The 20,044-nt window shown below is 47.8% G+C and overlaps 1 protein-coding gene across 3 annotated transcripts; it reads left to right on the forward strand.

Moving 5' to 3' along the window:
* DYNLRB1 (dynein light chain roadblock-type 1) lies at positions 1 to 17,622 on the forward strand. Of its 3 annotated transcripts, none has more exons than XM_004014508.6 (4): positions 1 to 62; positions 8,609 to 8,684; positions 13,631 to 13,798; positions 17,279 to 17,622. In XM_004014508.6, exons 1-4 carry the CDS (start codon positions 60 to 62, stop codon positions 17,320 to 17,322), a joined length of 291 nt encoding a protein of 96 aa, XP_004014557.1. In that variant the 5' UTR covers positions 1 to 59; the 3' UTR covers positions 17,323 to 17,622. The 3 variants fall into 3 exon arrangements, with proteins under 3 accessions (XP_004014557.1, XP_060253721.1, XP_042085995.1); XM_042230061.2 differs by having other exon boundaries at positions 10 to 752; XM_060397738.1 differs by having other exon boundaries at positions 13,631 to 17,336.
* The last annotated feature ends 2,422 nt before the right edge of the window (positions 17,623 to 20,044 follow it).

The following is a 20,044-nucleotide window of genomic DNA, read 5'->3' on the forward strand; positions in this document are numbered from 1 at the left end:
AGAGAGGCTGCGGGACTGGGCTGAGGGCCGGCGACGCAGAGCTACCGGATCGGTCCGAGATGGTGAGTGTCCGCCGGGAGCTTGTGGCAGGCGGCCGGGAGGTGGCCGAGCACGACTTTCCACCACCATGAGCCTGGCCTTCCATCCTCCGGGGACGGCTCTGAGCGCCTGGCTGGGCATCCGCGGGGCTGGGCGGGGCCGGGCCCGAGCTGTCTGGAAGGCGGAACTGGGGCGGCGCGGGCCTCCAGACTCAGAAGGGACTGAGGCGGGGCCACCGGATCCGGCAGTCCCTTGACCGGAAGCAGTTGTTTAGGGCTCGGCTAGGGGTGGATGGAGGTGGGGAGGCCTGCCCACAAACCCCTGCATCCTAGCATCCTGGACCTTGTTGCACGACTGTAACTGTAATGATTACATTTACTGGAAGCTTAATTCGTGTCTGGCTCTGCTAAACGCCTCCCCGTACCTACATACGTACATGTAGGTACACCCCGTAACTATGTAGGTGTACCTACATAGATAAGTAGGTACACCCATTATCCCCGTTTTACATACTTGGAATCTAAATCCCAGTGAAGCTAAGTGTCTTGCCCCAGGAAATGGCGGAGGTGGATTTGAACCCTAGAAGCTTGATTGCTGCCTTTGTGTCCCCGTAATTCTTTTGAGCCGCTGGGACATGATGCATGAGTCAGAAACGAGTGGGATCCACCCTTGGGGTTCTTGCCCTGCTGGCTGGAACTGTGGGCTCATTACAGGTTTGTTTTCTTGTGTTTTTAATCCTCCCAACTTTAAAATAACTTGAGAAGACCTTTTAAAGGTTAAAGGTTTAAAACCGTTCCCACGTTTAAAACTTGTGAATGGTTTTTTAAAATCTTATATAAGTATTTAAAGACCATAAGAAAAATGGAAAAGGAATAAGAAACAATGCCATGATGTGGAATTAAGTAACGACTTATGATTAGGTATATTACAATTAGTCTTTTTCTCTTCAGTTTTTCCTCTGTATAGTTTAGCAATGTACTTTGCTTTATATAGTTAGCTAGGTTATAATATAGAGAAGTAACTTCATCTTTCACATCACTTTTTAAACTGTAAAGAAAAAAATTAACTTTTAACAGATAAATCTTACACACAGTTAAAAAGAAAATCTGAAAAGATATAAATGGAAAATAGATCTCCCACCCAACTGGGACCCCCAACCTCGGTCTCGCAACCTTGGTCTCCTTCAGAAACAAACACTGTTAGTTTCTTTTATTATATCTGTATGTATATATCAGTTCAGTTGCTCAGTCGTGTCAGACTCTGTGACCCCATGGACTGTAGCACACCAGGCTTCTCTGTCCATCACCAACTCCTGGAGCTTGCTCAAACTCATGTCCATTGAGTCGGTGATGCCATCCCATCTCATCCTCTGTCGTCCCCTTCTCCTCCTGCCTTCAATCTTTCCCAGCATCAGGGTCTTTTCCAAAGAGTCAGTTCTTCGAATCAGGTGGCCAAAGTATTGGAGTTTCAGCTTCAGCATCAGTCCTCGCAATGAATATTCAGGACTGATTTCCTTCAGGATTGACTGGTTTGATCTCCTTGCAGTCTGAAGGATTCTCAGGAATCTTCTCCAGAACTCTCAGGAGCCTTCTCCAGCACCACAGTTCAAAAGCATTGATTCTTCGGTGCTCAGCTTTCTTTATAGTCCAATGCGCACATCCATACATGACTACTCAAAAAACCATAGCTTTGAGTACATGGACCTTTGTTGGCAAAGTGATGTCTCTGCTTTTAATATGCTGTATAGATTTGTCAGCTTTTCTAGCAACGTCTAGGTTTTCTAGCTACGTCATAGCTTTGTCTAGGTTTGTCATAGCTTTTCATATATATATATATATATATATATATATATGAGACCCCTTTTTCTTACACGAATCAGAGCTTCCTGCAACCTGTACCATGCTATTGTGTATTCATAAAAACAAAACATACTTTAGATGCATGTTTTAACAAATTCAACCATTACGGAAATATGTAACTTAGAAAAGTGTATGTAGTCCCCATCTCACTCCCCTCTGCTGATCACTGTTGACAGTTGGATATGTCTTCTTCCAGATTTGTTTAGTGCATAAGCACATTTGTATATAACGTTTGTTACATGAAATTGGAATGTGTGTATTTATACGTATCAAGGTGACACAGTGGTAAAGAATCCGCCTGCCAGTGTAAGAGACAAGGATTCGATTCCTGGGTTGGGAGGATCCCTCGGAGTACCAAATGGCAATTCCATGGACAGAGGAGCCTGGCGGGCTACAGTCCGTGGGGTCAGAAAGAGTCAGACACGACTAAGAAAGCACACACACAAGCTTATTTTAGGTTATATGTATAATCTCATTCTTTAACTTTGTTCATTAAAAAAAAAAACAAATATTTTTCATGTTGATACATACAAATCTATTTTATTCTTTTATAGGACTGTTTTCCATTCCATTGCATTATATCCATTTAGATGGTTTACAGTTTTTCATTCCAGACAGTGCTGCAGTACTGTTGTTTTTCTTTTTTCCCACTCATGCTCATGTTGATGTAGCATTATGTAGTAGTGATACTTATGGCGTGCACATTTTAACATTTTGGGGGGGGTGTGTGTGTGTTAGTTGCTCAGTCATGTCTGATTCTTTGCGACCCCATGAACATTTTGGTAGAAAATGACAAATTGCCCTTTACTCTGGTGATATAAAAATCGGCTATAATTAGCATCCAGTTTTACTCCACCACACAAGTTATTTTCATCTTTGTACATTCTCCTTCCTCTTTGTTCATGTATTCACATTCAAGATATACCTGCTAGTTTTTTGTTTCTGTTTGTTTTAATACCTAAAACATATAACTTTGTTGTTATCTCTCTTTGTAATGAATCATTTTTAGTGACTGAATAATAATCAATGAAATATTTTTATCATAATTTGCTAAACATTCCCCCCGGTATACATTTGGGTTGCATCTAGTTCTTCAGTAATAGAAATAACGCTGTGATGAGTGTCTCTGAATGTGTAGTTTCTTTTTCTTTCTTTTTTTCCCCACATTTATTAGATTATTTCCTTAGGAGAAATTCTCAAAGAATTTGAAGCAAGGGGATCAGCACATACGGTTCTCATAATAGTGTTGTCCTATAGCTTTCCCAAAAGGTCTCATTGCCTTTGTACCAGTTTTGCCGTAATAACTGCCAGTGTTCAAAAACATAACCTCGGCATTGCTGTAATTTTCATGTCTTTATTTACAGGGAACGTTGAACATTTTTCTTGTGTTTGTGGTTTCTCTGAGGTGTATTTTCTCCTCTTATCCTTTTTGCCCACTTAATTTTTAGAGACTTGCTGTTTTTCTTAATCAGTCTGTGTGATGTTTTGAAATTACTCTCTTGTCTGTTGTATTTGATGCAGATGTTGTCCCCTCCTTGTAATTTCTTTTTGTTTAACAGAAATTAAAACTTTTTTATGCTTGGTCGTCACATTGGTCACAGTTTCTTTGTGAATCATTTGCTTCAATGGTTACCCCTCCTGTGCCAAACCAGCAAATAATCCTGGAGTTTTATTGCTACTTGTTTTTTTATTTGTTTGGAGTGTTTTTTTTGTCTGTTAGCAGCATGCACCTAGAAATTAGAGAACCCAGGAGCCTGGCCCCTTCTCTGGTGCAGACTCCCATGTTAATAGAAATAAAGACTCGGGGTGCTGAGGATCCCAGCCGGGCTCTTTCTAGGAACAGGGCAGGAATTTGGAGATGTGAGCCGACCCCGAGGGGCTGCATATCCACTTAGATACATCTGGTACCAGTCGGCCAGCACTGCAGGGATAACAGACTTTAGAGACAAAGGTGGCATGACTTGGATGCCTGGCTGGGACTCTCGCATCTGCTAATGTTGCTGTGGCTGCTCTTGTCCTTTTGGCAGCGTTTGTTTTCTTTCTTGGCTCCTTCAGGGCTGAACCTGACATTTGTTTTAAGCAGTTGCTCCTGAAGGCAGGTGCCTACTGTAGGCACCTGTAGACCTCATGACCCCCACCCCCCAGGCCTAACCCCACCCTACTAGCTGTGATCAGGCTGGAGAAGCTATTGTCTAGTCTTCCAGAAAAAGGTTTTTATTAAGTTTGATTACATAAAAATTCAGAACCTCTGAGTTATTGAAGAACACTGTAAACTTAAATTAGAAAAGTGGGAGAAGTGTAATTTATATGATGGGCAGAAATCTAAAATTTCTAACTTAAGAGTTTTTGAAAATCAATAAAATTAGTAGAAAAAGCAAAAGACTTGGAAAAGGAGAGATGCAGACAGTCAAATTCCAGCTTACCTTCACTGATAAGTTTTGGTTTTGTTTTTTTTCTGACTAGCCTCATTGATAGTTCTTCTTCTTTTTTTTTATTTGGCTGTGTTGAGTCTTAGTTGTGGCATGTGGGAGCTTCATTGCAGGGCACAGACTCTCCAGGCCAGGGGGCGCAATAGTCATGGTTCCATGGTATGTGGGATCTTAGTTCCCTGTCTGAGGATCGAACCCACATCCCCTGCATTGCAAGGCAGATTCTTGACCACCAGACCATCAGGGAAGTCCCCTCACTGATAATTCTTAAAAATTAAGAAAGGTTGACTTTCTGTTATTTGGGTTTTGCTTGTCAGATTAGCAGAGAATCAAAAACCTTCCAATACCGACTCTGTCTATTCCTTGAACATGCCGAACTGCTTCCCATTTCACTATGTTTTCATGCTGCTTTCTGGAGTACTTTTCTTTCTCATCATTTAGTTCTTGGCTTAAGGATTACATCCTTGGGTGTTCTGACCACACTCATCCAAGAAGCATCCCCCTGCCCACCCCGGCCCCCTGGCCCCCATCCCTGTACGCTACAGGAGTATTGCCACTTGTTTTTGAAAGTCTCTTGTACCAAAATCAGAACTCGTGAGGATGGGGACATCTTCATTTGTGGTCAGTGGTGTATTCAATGCTTCTCTTGACCTTCTGTGTGTCCTTGGGCAAAATGCTTCTCCTTTCTGAACCTTGGTTTCCTCCTTGTAAAATGGATCTCATACTAACCATGGAAGGTTCAGATGAGATGTGTCTGAAGACATTCATCCTAATATCTGACCTGCAGCAGATACTGAGTAGGTCAGGTATACTTGTGTGTCCTCCCTTTTTTGGTAAGCATGTTTACGTTTTAAGCAGCTAGATCTCAGTGGTTGGGTCTCATTAAATTTAGGATCATATAAACCCTCGCTCATCACGCTGGGTACTGTAAGCCCAGGGTACTATACTTAAAAAGGTTGATTTTTGTAAAACACAGTTGAGGAAATGGTTTTTATTTGTTCCTCAAGTATCTATTAAGCTGTACCAGGTACTGGGATTATAAAATATCTGGGTTCCTACTCCCAGGTTTCCTTGGATCTGGAGGAAGAGATCAGAGAAGGCAATGCCACCCCACTCCAGTACTCTTGCCTGGAAAAATCCCACGGACGGAGGAGCCTGGAAGGCTGCAGTCCATGGGGTCCCAAAGAGTCGGACATGACTGAGCGACTTCACTTTCACTTTTCACTTTCATGCATTGGAGAAGGAAATGGCAACCCACTCCAGTGTTCTTGCCTGGAGAATCCCAGGGATGGAGGAGCCTGGTGGGCTGCCGTCTCTGGGGTCACACAGAGTCGGACACGAAGGAAGCGACTTAGCAGCAGCAGCAGCAGGAGATAAGCAGAACAGATAGTTACACTCATAGCTGATAAGTGCCATGGAGTCAGGGTGCCTTGGGTACCTAGAAGAGGGGCAGGTGTCCAGAGCAGGCCTCGCACAGGAGGCTCATGAGCGGAGCCCAGAGACTTGGGAGTTAGTTACATCTAGTGGTGAGTGAGGGAGAGGAGGTTGTCCGCTTTCGGAAAGAGCAGTACTCACGAGGCCAGGCTGGGTTCCGGCGGGCTGTGCTTGCCCCCTGCAGTCCATTCTCCACACAGCAGCCAGGGCATCCTTATGAAACAGATCTTGTCATTGCTCACCCGAAACCTGCTAGTGGCTCCTCATACCCCCTGCCTTTAAAAACCAAAGTCATCACTCTGGTCTACGACACCGCTGAAATCTAGTCTGATCCTGCCTCCCTCTCCTCTGGCTGCCTGCCACCCACTGCCCTCAGCCACACTGACCCCTTTGCATTTTTTCTGGAACATTCTCCCTGGAAATCCACCTGGTTAGCTCCTTTGTTTCTTTTCAGATCTCTACTCAACTATCACCTTAGCGAGGCCTTCTGTGACCACCTTGTTTAAAATTGCCATCAGCCCCTTGCTTTCCAGATCCCCCATCCCTACTGAATCTGACATTTGTATTTTATTTATGCTTTTGCTTAATGTCTGATTCCCTCCCCCCACTCCACCCCCAAAATCAGCTTCATGAGGACAGGGTTTTTGTTGTACTGTGTCCAGCACAGCACCCCTAGGCCTAAACAACATCTGACACATAGAAGATTCCCATACAGTTATCGAATGATTGTCGTACAGAATTTCATCTTTTTCATTTCAGCCTCACTTTCCAACCTCCAGGGGTATTTTGGACTTCGATTCTGCCATATTTAGCTTTCCCCATCCCTAGTTTGATTGCACGTTGATTGAAATGTCCTAAACTGCCATCCTGCTTATTCTTAGGTATTCTTATTCTTGCAATGTTGAGAATGTCAGAGCTCTGTAGTCCCATGTCAGAGATCTGTGATCTCTTGGATACACAGAGAGATGGGTTAAAAAATGTTTTTAAATAAAAATAATATAATAGAGTAAAAGAGGCTGTTAAAAAAAAAGAAAACCTTATCTATAATTCCCTACTCTTGGTGTGGCTTTTTATTTCATTCGTGATCCTTCTAGCCCTCTTCTTGTTTTCACGCGGATGCCATTTCCCAAGCACTTTCTTTTTAAGGTGTTATAAATATTCTGATTACCATCGTTAATGTGTTATATTCCTGTGAATGGACATTCGTAATCCCCTTGACGTTTTCCCTAGATGTTGGGCAGTTTTGGCTCTTCCTGCTTTTTGTTACTAAAGATGTCACTGCAGCAAACATCTTGCCCTTAGTTCTCTCGGATCGTTTCCTTAGGATGAATTCCAGGAGGGCTGCCAGGTCAGGTTGAGTACTGTGTAGTATTGACCACTATCCTATAATACTCTATCACTCCTCTCCGGAATAGTGTGTGGTCGGAGTTCAGTGAAAGTCCAATGAATGAATTAAGATCTCATCCACGCATAACCCACTGCATTGTACTTTCAGTCCACATAGCTAGCCATGTCCTTTTACCAGGGCTCCACATTACAGAGGCATCAGGCTCTTTGCCATTTTGTAGGAGGAACTTGTTTGCCCTTCCCTCCAGCATTTGAGAGTATTCACACGTCAGTGGAAAGTGGGTGGCAGTGACTGGATTGTGAGGCTTGGGCCTACTAGAAAAACAATCTTTCTTTGTGCTGTCTCCATCCTCTGCCGAGAAGCTCCTCCTCTGGGCCAGCTCATCAGCCTGTGAGGGTGGGGTACCACTCTCTTTTGGTGAACAGAGCCTCTGTGTCCAAGAGTCTGACCTTCAGCCTGTGAGGAACATCTCACTAGATTCTGGATGGTCTAGAAGGGACCTCCTGAGATCAAACACACTTGAAGACCAATTTCCATCCACAGGGGGAGTTAGGCCTAGTTCAGTTTAACAGCTGTTCATTGAGCCCCTGCTCTGCAGACCATTAGAGAGACTTTAAGTCAAACAACACTTACTGATTCCCAGAGAGAGAGACAGTCAAGAGTTCAGGGAGTCCGTCGGAAATGGCCAAAGGCCACTGAATTGGAATCAGTAAAGGCTTCGTGGAGGACGTGATATCTAAGATGATCCTGAAGAATTTGTTGGATTTCAGCGAAGAGGCCTTGTTTGGTAAAAGCTGTGGAGGCAGGGAGACACGGACATACAGGTGGAGAGCGGAGGGAAGGGTAGAAGAGATGGGAGTAACGACAGAGAAGGTCTTGCCTGGCGAGGTGAGGACTCACAGTCTGATTGTCCACTCGGTCTACAAATCGCACGTGCCAGAGTCACCCACCCAGACCAGCTCCTGACGATGCAGGATTCACGAGCCCCTCCCCTGCCTTTCCTCTGGCTGTGTGCTGGGTCACACTGTCTCAGGTGCCAGCTTACCAGTCACTGAGTCCATCCTCATGGGATCATTTTGCCGCCTTTGGGATGTGCTCTTCAGGCCACAGATGACTGTGTATCTCCTTCCTGTGAGACACCTCCATTTGGAACTTTTCAAATCATTAGTTTCCTCTGGTTTGTCCCCCAGCTGTACCAAGTAGCTGAGTCATGGATGTGCCTATACTCCTGGGAATAGTATTTGAGTTCTGCTCCCTACTAAGTGAGGGGCAGAGAGCCCCTGGTGGGCAGAGGGAGCAGCCCCACCCCACACTGTTGGTTTTGATGCTGGTGGTGGCCTCAGGACTGTTCTAGGTAGTCCCGGGGAGCTTGCAGGAGGTGCCATGTGCCCGGGTATTAGCTGTTTGTTGTTGGGAAGTGTGATTCATCTGCCTCGGGTACGAGGGAGTTGATCCAGGCTTCCTGACTGCTCTAACCGTGGTCTTATTCTCTCTGGCAGGCAGAGGTGGAGGAGACCCTGAAACGACTCCAGAGCCAGAAGGGTGTGCAGGGAATCATCGTGGTAAACACAGAAGGTACACCCTCCTTCCAGCCATGAGCTGAGTGCTGGCCGGCCCCCAGAAAAGAGCCCAGCACGGCATAACGGTTGCTTTTTCCTAAACCTCTCATGTACCTGATCTAGTTCTCATCCTTTTATTTTTTTAAGTCACCTCCAGTTTCCTAGTACCATTACTAGAATTCTAAATTTAAAAAAAGGAAAAATCCTCCCTACCCCACTGCCCTGACACGTCATACTTCTCAGTGTGCCATACTTCTTCAGTCAGCCCTTGTCCAGTGCCTTTTCTCTCGGTCATAATTATAGTTGTTACTCTCTTGCATCTGTTTACTCACGAGTTCCTGTTTGGGGTTTTGATTTTGCTCCGTGGTTCACATATACAAAATTTTTAGCTCCAGCCCAATGTCCATTCTCCATTCCCCCTTAATGTTGTCTCTGCTTCTCTTCTGCTGTCTCACACTGCTGTCAGCTGCTTTGGGCCTATAGTTTTCCTTCCTCTTCTGGGACATTATTTCAACAACTGTAAAACGGTATAGATGCTAATTTTTCTCAAACCACAGTAGACGTGATGAAGAAGGAGACCGATACTATTACACACCTGTTCTCTGCCAGGCCGCGGGCTGGTGCTCCACAGACAGGTCCTTTCTGTCATTTCTTGAAGCGGCTCTGTTGTCTCCATTTTGCAGTGGAGAAGAGTGAGTCTAGAAATTCGATTTTCCCGCCATTATAGAGCCAAGATTTTACCCCAAGTCTGTCCGAGCGCACTTGGGCTCCCACAGGGTTCCCTGAAGGACCAGAGAGTGGCTGCTGGGCTCAGTCCCCGGCCGTGTCCAGGGTCCCCCAGCTGGGCCCCCTGCCCCATTCTCCAGCCCAGTGCATTCAGTCCGATTGGCTTTGTTTGACGCTCCTGGAGAGCCTCTGTGTGTATGCATTGTCATTCTGGGCCTTATTTTGGAATGGCAGAATTCTCAACAGTGCCTGCTTAAATAGAGCAGAATGAAAGTCACCAAGGGTAACAAATTGAAGGTGGCGTGTCCTCAGTTAGAATGTTGTGTTCCAAGTCGTCAGACCCCGGCCAGCCCATAGCTAGGTAGAATGTGTGCCCCAGCTTTGTCAGGCTCTGATTAAACCGTGTGGTCACTGCATTCAGAGGCAGCGGGGTGGGGAGCCTGAGGACACTATGGGAGGCATCTCAGGTCCACCACTCATCAGCTGGGTGGCCAGGGCTTTCCCTTCCCCTCTTCAGAACTTAGCCGCCTCAAGCTGCTTCCTTGGTCCTTGCTCCAAGGAGCTTCTTGCTCTAAGACCCAGAAGACTTGGTATGAGACTCTTCTGTAAATAGACATTTTAGAAACAGCCCCAGGGGCTGACTCCCCAGCTGGGACCCCCCCTAGACTGCCACCAGTATTCCAGACCACAAGCCTCCATTCTTGTGTAAAACTGCCCTCAAAGTTGAGCTTTTTCATTAGGAAAATAGAGCCCCAGCTTCTTACCTTTTTGACACTGATGAGCACTTACTTTTTGTGTACTAATGTGGCAGTATGGCACAGTAGCTAATGTGGAATGTGCAGTCAGACTGCCTGGGCGTGAATCCTGACTCTGCTCTCTTACCAACTATGTGATCTTAAACAAGTCACTTAACCTCTCAGCTTGTTTTCTCATCTGTAAAATGTGGACAGTCACACTATCTCTTTCTGAGGGAAGCTTTTAGAACAGTGCCTGATGTATAGTAAATGCCACATGAATGTCAAAAATTCTTGTGTGTTTCTTTCTTTATCCGTCTGTTTATTTGCTTGTTTATTTGATGGCAGAGCCACACAGCATGCAGGATCTTAGTTCCCTGACCAGGGATCGAACCTGTGCTCTCTGCAGTGGAAGTATAGCGTGCTAACCACTGAACCACCAGGAAATTCCCCGTGTGTTTTTTAATTTGTGGTCCATTCATAGATCTCCCTCTTTAGATTCTCATTTACATTTCACACATTTCTGCAAAGTAGGGACATTTGCCCATTTTTCAGATGACAAACCAGAAGCTGAGAGCAGTCAGGTTGACCTGCCCTGGATCACCCAGCCACAGATGGAGGTGGTCAGAACTCACTGCTCTGGGGGACCCTTAGCCCCTCTGAAGGCTTGCATTAGAGGTGCTCAGTCAGGGTGATTGTATTAGGGATCTCTGATACACCTCTGGGGCTTTCCACCTCCGTGATTCAGTTCAGCTGCCTCTTCCAGCAGGATGTCCTCCCTGACCAGCTCAACCTGGAGGGATTGCTCCCCTCCTCTGAAATCAGGACATGCTCTTGTCCCAGTCGCTTACCAACCACCTGCCACTGCCTGGTGATGTCTCACCCTTGGCCAGATTTAAATGATGTTTCAAAATAAAAATGTACCTTTAAGCAGACTTAACCAAGAATGGAATGTAAGGAACATCCTATTTGTACCCTCCAGACCCCCTGCCATCTGCTGCTACCCACACAGGGCAAAATAAAAGTCTCAGATGTGTAAATCCCTGAGGGCAGAGCTTTTATCCCTTATGATCATTTCTGTATCCCAGCACCCACAGTAATGCTGACACAAAGTTGGTTCTCAATAAATACCTGTTAAGTTTTACTGTTGTGTTTTAATTGTTGATTGATGAGGGGGGTTGGTGGGCGGACCTGGCTATACAACCTGACAGATCTGAGCCCCAGATTCGAAATCACGGCTTTGAGGTGACCAGCCACCACTGCAGGCGCTCAGCCCCCGTTTGTGGAGGCCACGGCCTGCAGTAGGCCACCTACTCACTTGGCTGTCTTTGAGGTGTTCCCCAGCTCTGGCATCCTGTGAATCTGGAATTCTCTCTTTTGCTTGTTTGAAATTATCCCCGGTGTTGGTCCCTGCCCTCCGTCCCCACCCTGCCAGCTCCATGTTTTCTTTCGTTTTTACAGTGAGCCAACAAGAGGTTAGTTTCTTTTCTCCCTTACACACCCTCTCACTTGGTAGACATGTGATCACACTCATGACAGTATATTTGAACTACTAAAAGCACACCTGTGTCTACTCATTTTTTAACAACAGCCATAAATATTTGATGCAGTCTCCCTAAAGACACTGGTGAGCACATCAGATCTGCCTCTGGCCCTTCGGGAGCGTCCAGTCTGCTGGGGACAGGCGTCAGGGGCGCCTGACCACGTCCGGGGGTGGAGGGAGACATGAGGGACAGCGGGAGTCAGGAGAGAGCAGGGAAGGGAAAGACAGCTCCAGGCAGAGGGACCTGAGAGAAGGTGGCCTGACGGAATACAAAAAGAAAGCCAAGGGGCTTGACCCCCACCCACCCCCAGACTTTGCCAGGCCTCAAGACTGGCCCCTCAGGTTACCTGGGGATGGCGTTTATAGCATGGGTAATGTCAATAATAAATCAACACTTACTCTGTGCATGCTTTTGCTCAATATTTTCAGATGAATTAAGACACATGTAGGCCTCCCAGCAGCACGATGAAGCACAGGCATTATTTTACAGATAAGGAAATGGAGGCTTAGGTTAGATCACTTGTGTAAGGCCACGTAGCCAGGAAGGGGCAGAGCCAGGGGAGAAGCCCAGGTCCTCGATTTCAGAGTTCCTACTGGTCATCTCCCCAGCTGCTTATACTGCTGTCCCAAGGAAGGTTCCACCACTGAATGAGGCCTCGTGGGGCCCTGGTGGGTACCTAGTTGCCACCCAGGACACAACATCTGCCCTCGTGACCTGGTCATCTTCTCCTTTAGAGGCAAGTGATCACTGCAACCTGTCCTCATAACTCCACTTGGCTCAGAGCAGCCTCTGACTCACTGCTGCTTCTCCTGCTCCCATGCCCTCTTCTGCCTATACTCACTGTGCCATAATAAGACAAGGTTTGGTCAGTTTCTTGCCACCCATGGGTAGGTCTGCGGGTGACTGTCTTTGGCTGAGCCTTTGGCTGGTCAGTTCTAGGCCAGATGGCAGGGTCCTAGAGCCGAAATCCAGCCACTGATGTGTGGGGAGCGACTTGGGGCACACTTGTCACAAGAGCCTGTGCACTGTGAGCACTTGGGGCCCCATCGCTGGAGCCTCTAGCTGACATGTTACAGTGATTCATTGGCTCCTGATGACCTAGTCGTGGCCTGAGGTGTCTCAAGCTAAGCCCCATCCCTCACCTCCATGACAGCAGGCACCGTCCAGTGAGGGTGGGCCATTTAATAGTTCATTGCAAGGACGCAGTCCTCAAAACAGGAAAGGCTTGGTGCAGGATGTTGTTCAGTACGAGGTGATTAAGTAAAAAATGCAGCCTGAGTCCCCAGCAATAGGGGAATGATTAACCCTGTGGAATGGCCACTTGTGGGCTCATTGAAAGCAGTAGCAACGCTGTTTACAAGGGTGTGTGCAGACAGAGAAACAGGCTTTAACTTGGGGGCACCGTCATGTGTGTAGACAGTGTGTTTATGCCTGAGCCCTAAGCCTTCCTTGTTAGGAACTGGAGCTTTAAAACACTAGTGATGGTTCTGTCTTGGCACGGGCTGACCTTCTTGTACTTTTCAGTATTTACAGATTTGTAGGAACTATTCTTTGTTCATATTCTCAGTGTTATGAGTGATAGTCTATCCTTCTGTTTCTGGAAACCAGTCAGTATGTGGCCCTGTGAAGGGAGCCCAGCAGTGAAGCCGGCAGGACTTCATTGGAATCCTGGCCCCACTGCTTCTGTTTATCTGCTGTGAGACCTCAGCAGGCCACCTCATTGCTCAGAGCTTCTGTTGCCTGGTTGACAAGTAAAGATGGTGACGCCATCCTTAGAGCAGTTCTGGGGACTGGAGCTAACATCCTTCAAGTGCTCAGCACTTGCCTGTCAAGTCCTCAGTGAACACTGGGCGATGAGTGTTAACTGCCAGTCTAGGCTCTGGACTTCTGGGTGCGGGGCTGGGAGCAGGGCAGAAAGGCACTCCCAGGGTTCTGCTCAGTCTCTGCTCTCCCCACAGGCATTCCCATCAAGAGCACCATGGACAACCCCACCACCACACAGTACGCCAACCTCATGCACAACTTCATCTTGAAGGCCCGGAGCACCGTGCGCGAAATTGACCCCCAGAATGACCTCACCTTCCTTCGAATTCGCTCCAAGAAAAATGAAATTATGGTTGCACCAGGTAAGGGGTCTTCCCCATCCCCACTTGAGAGCAGACCCTCACTGTGCAGGCTCTGTAGCTATCGGGAAGGCTTCGGGTGTGGGTGTGTCCGTGGGTTCCACAGAAAGGCCTGAAGAGCAGAAGGTACAGATTGGAGAGTCCCATCACCTGGCCCAGCCCGGCTGGCATCCCCAGCAAGTCCTCATTCACAGTGACTCTAGGCAGACCCTGTCCTGGGTTCTGGGCCCTAGTAGGGAATTATAGTGTCATGGGGGAGATAGACGTACGTGTGTGTGTGTGTGTGTCTGTGTGTCTGTGTGTGTCTGTGTGTGTGTGCGTGCGTGTGCGTGTGCGCGCGCGTGTGTGTCTGTGTGTGTATCTGTGTGTGTGTCTGTGTGTGTCTGTGTGTGTGTGCGTGTGTGTGTCTGTGTGTCTGTGTGTGTGTTGGGCACATGGAGGAGGGCGTGATTAGGATTGCTTGTGGCAGTCAGCAAAGGCTTCCCAGAGGAGGGCACAGGTGAAGAGGAAGCGAGTGGGGGGGCGGGGGGTGGTGGTGGTGGAGTTGGAGCTGTGCCGGAAGGAAAAAGAATGCAGTGACTCTAAACCAAAGCGTGAGGCAAAACCACCATGCACTCATTCATTCTAAAAAAAAAAACACAAAAAACATCAGTTTGCCCAGTTCTTAAATACAGTCCTGTTTCTCTGGTCCCCATGCAGACAGTCTTTCCTCCAGCACGGGAAGGGATTGCTCTGTTTTCACATGAAGTACTTGGGGACTGTGTGGTGCAAACAGTACCGGTCTTAGCATCTATTCTCAGGGTGACGAGATGCTCACCCTGGGAGGTGCCCCTAAGCACCTGACCACAGGAGGGGTCAGCAGGGCCACCTGCCCTGCCCCACTTCACTCACATGCACAGCCTGCTGTGGTAGACAGATCCTCCAGCACTGTCTGCAGTTACTCCTCTCTCACCGTCCCCTTGGTGGCTGAGCCCCGAGGTGAGTGAGCGTGAGGTGTTGGAGCAGCAGGATGCGTGTAGGAAGGAGGGGAGGTGATGTGTGTGGTCCAGTTTAGAAGGCCTCAGGCGCCAAACTCAGCTGTCTGACTTGACTTAGTGAGCGGAGGTTTTTTCAAGGCAGTCAGTAATAGGATTGATTGGGGGCCTGGATAAAGGAGGGCAGGGGGAAGGCTGGCACAGTGACTGGCCCTGGGCTTGCCACACAGGCAGCGAGGAGGCTGGCTGCAGAATTCTGAGGTAATTTGAGAGGGGCCAGCCCCTCGCAGCAGAGCATCACTGCTCCTGTCCCCAGGCCTGTCTGGGCCCAGTGGCGCTGTTTGGAAGGCTGTGAAGGAGAGCCCCATAGAGCCAGTCACAGGGGCCCCCAGTCTCCTGGGGACACTCCCTAGAGGGCTGGAGACAGAGCAGGTCAGTTCCAAGTGAAAACATAGAATAACTTCAGAGTCATTTATTCCAAAGACATACATACATTGTTTATCATCATCGTCGTCTAATGGGTCTCAGGCCAACCAATGATGAGGTCTCTGATACTGTCAGAAAATAGACTGCAGCGGGCACGCCAGCTGTTTTTCCAGCTTCACCTCTTATGAGTCTGACCTTAAGCAAATCACAGAGCACCAGCAAACCTGTTTCCATCTCTGTAAAATGTCTGGCAGGGGATGGTCCTGCTCTGGTATTCGGGATGCCTCATCTGGTTGAATATGTTGGCACGAGGTCAGCAGAAAAGCTTGAGATCAGATTTAAATTCAAATTCCTCTCAAGATTTCATGCTCTGTGGTTACAGACAAACCTCCACTCCCCTAAAAGTTAGGCTGCCAACCCTCCAAATCGGAGCAGACCTCATACCCCCACATGGGAGCTCACAGTGTGAAGCAAGGACAAATGATGTCTCCAAATCGCCAGACTCTCCATAGACAGCATTTCTTGGCTTAAAGCTTCTAAGAATGTCTGCTTGGAACACCTGAGTTAACACAGGGCAATCAAGCCTTAACACACTACTTCCCACAAAGCACTGGAGTGCTGTTATTGAATGTGGAGCCTGGTTATTTGGAAGAAAAGACATGGGTATTGCTAATAGTATCTATTCATTAGCTGTGTTGGTAGCTTGTTATTTCTATTTTTGTTAGTGATTTTTCACTTACACAGATTGCTTAGCCATGAGACTTGTTAGATAATAGCTGGTCCTTCCAAGATGTCCATCGTCAAGGGAAGAAGCAAGGTTTAGGCTTGACTCTGAACAGACACAAAGCAGATATGGCCAAGGTTTTCAGGTGTCCAGCAAGAGGCAGACCAGAGGCGCCCAGCACCTGAGTCAAACTCAGCTCTCCCACCTGGCGTATTAGCCTTGGCTTGGCCAAGTCATTTAATTCTCTGAGCCTTCGTGTTCTCATTAGTAAAAATAAGAAAACACTGGTCCCTGCCTCATAAAGTGATTTGAGGATTCACTGATATGCTGTTTGAGAAGGGATCAACCCAGAGCCAGCACGGGGAAGCCTTGATAAATGTTTGAGTGTGATTATTAAGTGGGCAAAGTTTAAACACCCTGCTTCTCCCATTTCCTCTTCTGTAAAATGAGAGGCAGTCAGGCTCACCCCAGAGGACTTGGACTTGCTGTGATTTCATAACGGACATTCCTTCTGACTGGCTCGATCCCCAGAGCTGGAACTCAGGTGCTTTGGCCCCCTTTGACCTGGTGCCTTTGAAATTTTCTACTTCAGAAGGTTCTGGAAGGCCAGCAACTGAACTTGTGACAGAACTGACATTAACCCAAGACCAGCAGGGTTGAAACGGCAACCCACTCCAGTATTCTTGCCTGGAGAATCCCAGGGACTGGGGAGCCTGGTGGGCTGCTGTCTAAGGGGTCGCACAGAGTCGGACATGACTGAAGCGTCTTAGCAGCAGCAGCAGCAGTGTTGAGGTTAGAATTCCATCTTGGATACTAACTATCCTGGTAACCTTAAACAAGTGGTTCTCCCAGAACCTGCAGCATCAGCATCACCTGGAGCTTGTTAAAATGCAAATTTTTAGGCTCCACCCCAGGCCCAGGGAGTCCAAGCCCTTGGAGTGGGGCCATCTGTGTTGTTTTAAACAGCCCTCCCGGTTATTCCAGCACTCTAGTTGGAGAACCAGTACTGTAGGCAGTTCATTTAAACTCTGAACCTGAGTTTCCCAACCCCAAAACTTGATAACCCTACCTCTCTGTTGGTACTGGGAAGATTAGAAATGAGGGTGCTCTGCCAAGCGCCACTGCTGGGCAGGGTTAGGAGCCTGCTTGCTTATGGCGTGTGCAGAAGCCCGCACAGCAAACATGCGGGTTCATCTTGTTTCCCAGCCACAGGAAGCAGCCTGAGCGTCCATGCTTTTCACCCCTCTCCACCGCACCAGCATTTTACAGTTGGTGATTGAATGATTTATTGGCTTTGTGGTGTGTTTTTCTCCCATTTTACAGTTGGTGATTCTTTTTTTCATGTTTCCTCTCTTGCAGATAAAGACTATTTCCTGATTGTGATTCAGAATCCAACTGAATAAGCCGTTTTCTTGGCTCCCTGCGTCATTCCTTAATTTAATGCCCCTTAAGAGTAATAGCGTTAGTCATGTCCACTGACGGGCACGTGGAAGGCACGCCGGCGCCCTCCCAGGCCAGTCCGTGGCCCGGTGGGCCGCACCCCTCCCCCGCGCCCCTCCTGGCCGGCTGCCCGATTTCCGCGAGGAAGCCACGCCCAGGTTTCGCAGCAAGAGCTCGTGGGAAGCCCACGCCCCATTTCCTTCTGACTTTGTCGCCCTTGGAAGAGGCTGCTTTTCTTTAACTAAAAATAACCACAATGCTCACCCGGCTGGCTGTGTGTCTTTAAACACGGGGTTGAAAGGGTCTCGCTTCCTGTGTGGTCACGTGGTCCGGAGGCTGCGCCGGCACCGCCCGCAGCCGGGTGTGCTCTGTGCTCTTTGAGTACCTGTGGCCGCACTTGCTGAGCCGGACACGGCTTATAACTGCTGTCCCGGTTTCTGGGCCTCTTGGCCCTCGCCATCCCTTTTATCGTTTCTCATCCCATCAGTGGTTTGAAAGATTTTTTTCCGACTGCACTTCACTAGGGAAAGGAGAGTGAAATTTGTTGAGTGCCAGGTGTGGCTCATATCACCCTTGCAGTTCGCTGCGGACGGGGTGGTTCAGCGTCTTTAACGGTCAGGAAGTTGGGTTCTCCGGAATGGCTTGCCTGAGACCTCATGGACGGAGCACAGGGCTCCGACTCCAGGAGCTCTGCTGTTTCCATACTGCCTTCCCCAGAAATCCTAAGTGGTCTGGTTCACCTATGTGCGCACCCTGAGTAAGCATCCGCCTTCCCTTAAGGCGCGGAATGGGGTGCAGTGGGGCGGGCGGGGTCAGGGGGTGCGTTCACCACTCAGTGAAGCCAAGCCATAGGCCATTGGTCGCTCAGCAGCACTCTGGGGGTTTTCCCTCCTGAAACTATGTGTATTTACTTTTTGTTAGGGTTTGTTTTTGTCTTTTGTTTCTTGTGACAGAGGAAAAGGGCTTCCCTGGTGGCTCAGATGATCAAAAATCCCCCTGCAATGCAGGAGACTTGGGTTGGATCCCTTGGTGGAGAAGATCCCCTGAGAGAAGGGAATGGCAACCCACTCCAGTATTCTTGCCGGGAGAATTCCATCTACAAAGGATGGTGGGCTACAGCCCATGGGTCACAAAGAGTCGAACACGACTAAGATGACTAACACTGACTGACAGAAGTAAAAGATTTCAACTATAAAGCAGACCTCAGCTTTCCCCCTCCTTGTCCTGCTCCCTTCCCCAGCAGTAACCTCCATCCCCAGTGTGTGTGTGTCCATCCAACAAAAATGCTTTTCTAAATTTTCCAGTGAAGTTTCCTTCACAGTGCATTCCCAGGGGAGTGTACCCTTGGGAGCCTGGAGGTGTAGTTTATAAGGGCTCAGCAAAATTTCTTCAAAATCTGTTTTAGTGGAAGATCATAGGAACTTTTCACTTCATAATCCGTTTGTCTTAGTATAGAAATAATCCTTTTAAATACTTATCCCCAAATCTTCAAGCACACCTGAACCTCTGGGCAGTCACTTCTGCTCTTCCTGTCGCTGTGGGCTGGGAAGTGGTGATCACAGACGACACTGATAAGTAATTCTCAGAGATTCAGGGCTCGAGAGGAAGTGCGATGTGACCACCATTGTCTTTGTTCTCAGAGGCTATTGAGTCTTGGATTCAAATCTAAGGTTCTCCTGTCCTATCTTGAGTTTCTTCAAAAAGAGTAGCAGGGGAAGATGGTCTGGTTGGCAAATTACCCCAGAGGAGAGGTCAGGTTTCTATTACAGGACTATAGGAAGTCTGGCTCTAGGGCAAGAGTTTGGAAATGGTTTAGGGACCTGGCCCTCCTCCCTGCATTTAGTTCCCCGACCACTCCCTCTTGTTTGCCTTAAAATTCTCCATGGTAAAACTTCCCTCCAGGCCCTGAGGAAAGTTTGGGCTCCCTCTGGCTTTGTGGAAAACCAGATGGTCTATGAACAGAAAGATGCTCCACCTCCTAATCCCCTGGGCAGTGGAACCTCACACCCGGGAAGCTTGCCTTGGATTCATTCCACTAAATAATGCTATAACACATGCGAATACCCTAGTGTTTTCTGTACTTAAAAGTAGTAAGTATACAGGAATAAAATAACTGCTAAGGTTAGAAACTGACAGTGGAGGAAGGGCGTGGCTTCTGGGTTTCAGAAGTATATTTGCCCAAATAACAGGGTGTTTCTATTCCCAGCATTATGGGGGGGGGGGAAAATTGGTTTTTGACTGCATGAAGTGGCATGCAGGATCTTAGTTCCCCAACCAGGGATCGAACCCACACCTGCGTGGGAGCACAGACTTTTTACCACTGGACCATGAAGGAAGTCCTGAATATTCTTAGAGAAGTTGAAATAATTTTATATCCTCCATTTAATTCTATAATTGCTACAAGTAACATTTTGCTGTGTTTATCACATAACCAGCCATTGCTCCCTCCATCCATCCATCTGTTGAGTTTTTGGATGCATTTCGAAGTACCGCTGCTGTTGCTAAGTCGCTTCAGTTGTGTCCAACTCTGTGCAACCCCACAGACAGCAGCCCACCAGGCTCCCCCATCTTTGGGACTCTCCAGGCAAGAACACTGGAGTGGGTTGCCATTTCCTTCTCCAATGCATGAAAGTGAAGTCGCTCAGTTGTGTCTGACTCTTTGGGACCCCATGGACTGCAGCCTGC

This window comes from Ovis aries, chromosome 13 (assembly GCF_016772045.2).
Source record: "Ovis aries strain OAR_USU_Benz2616 breed Rambouillet chromosome 13, ARS-UI_Ramb_v3.0, whole genome shotgun sequence".
NCBI classification, from domain to species: Eukaryota; Metazoa; Chordata; class Mammalia; order Artiodactyla; family Bovidae; genus Ovis; species Ovis aries.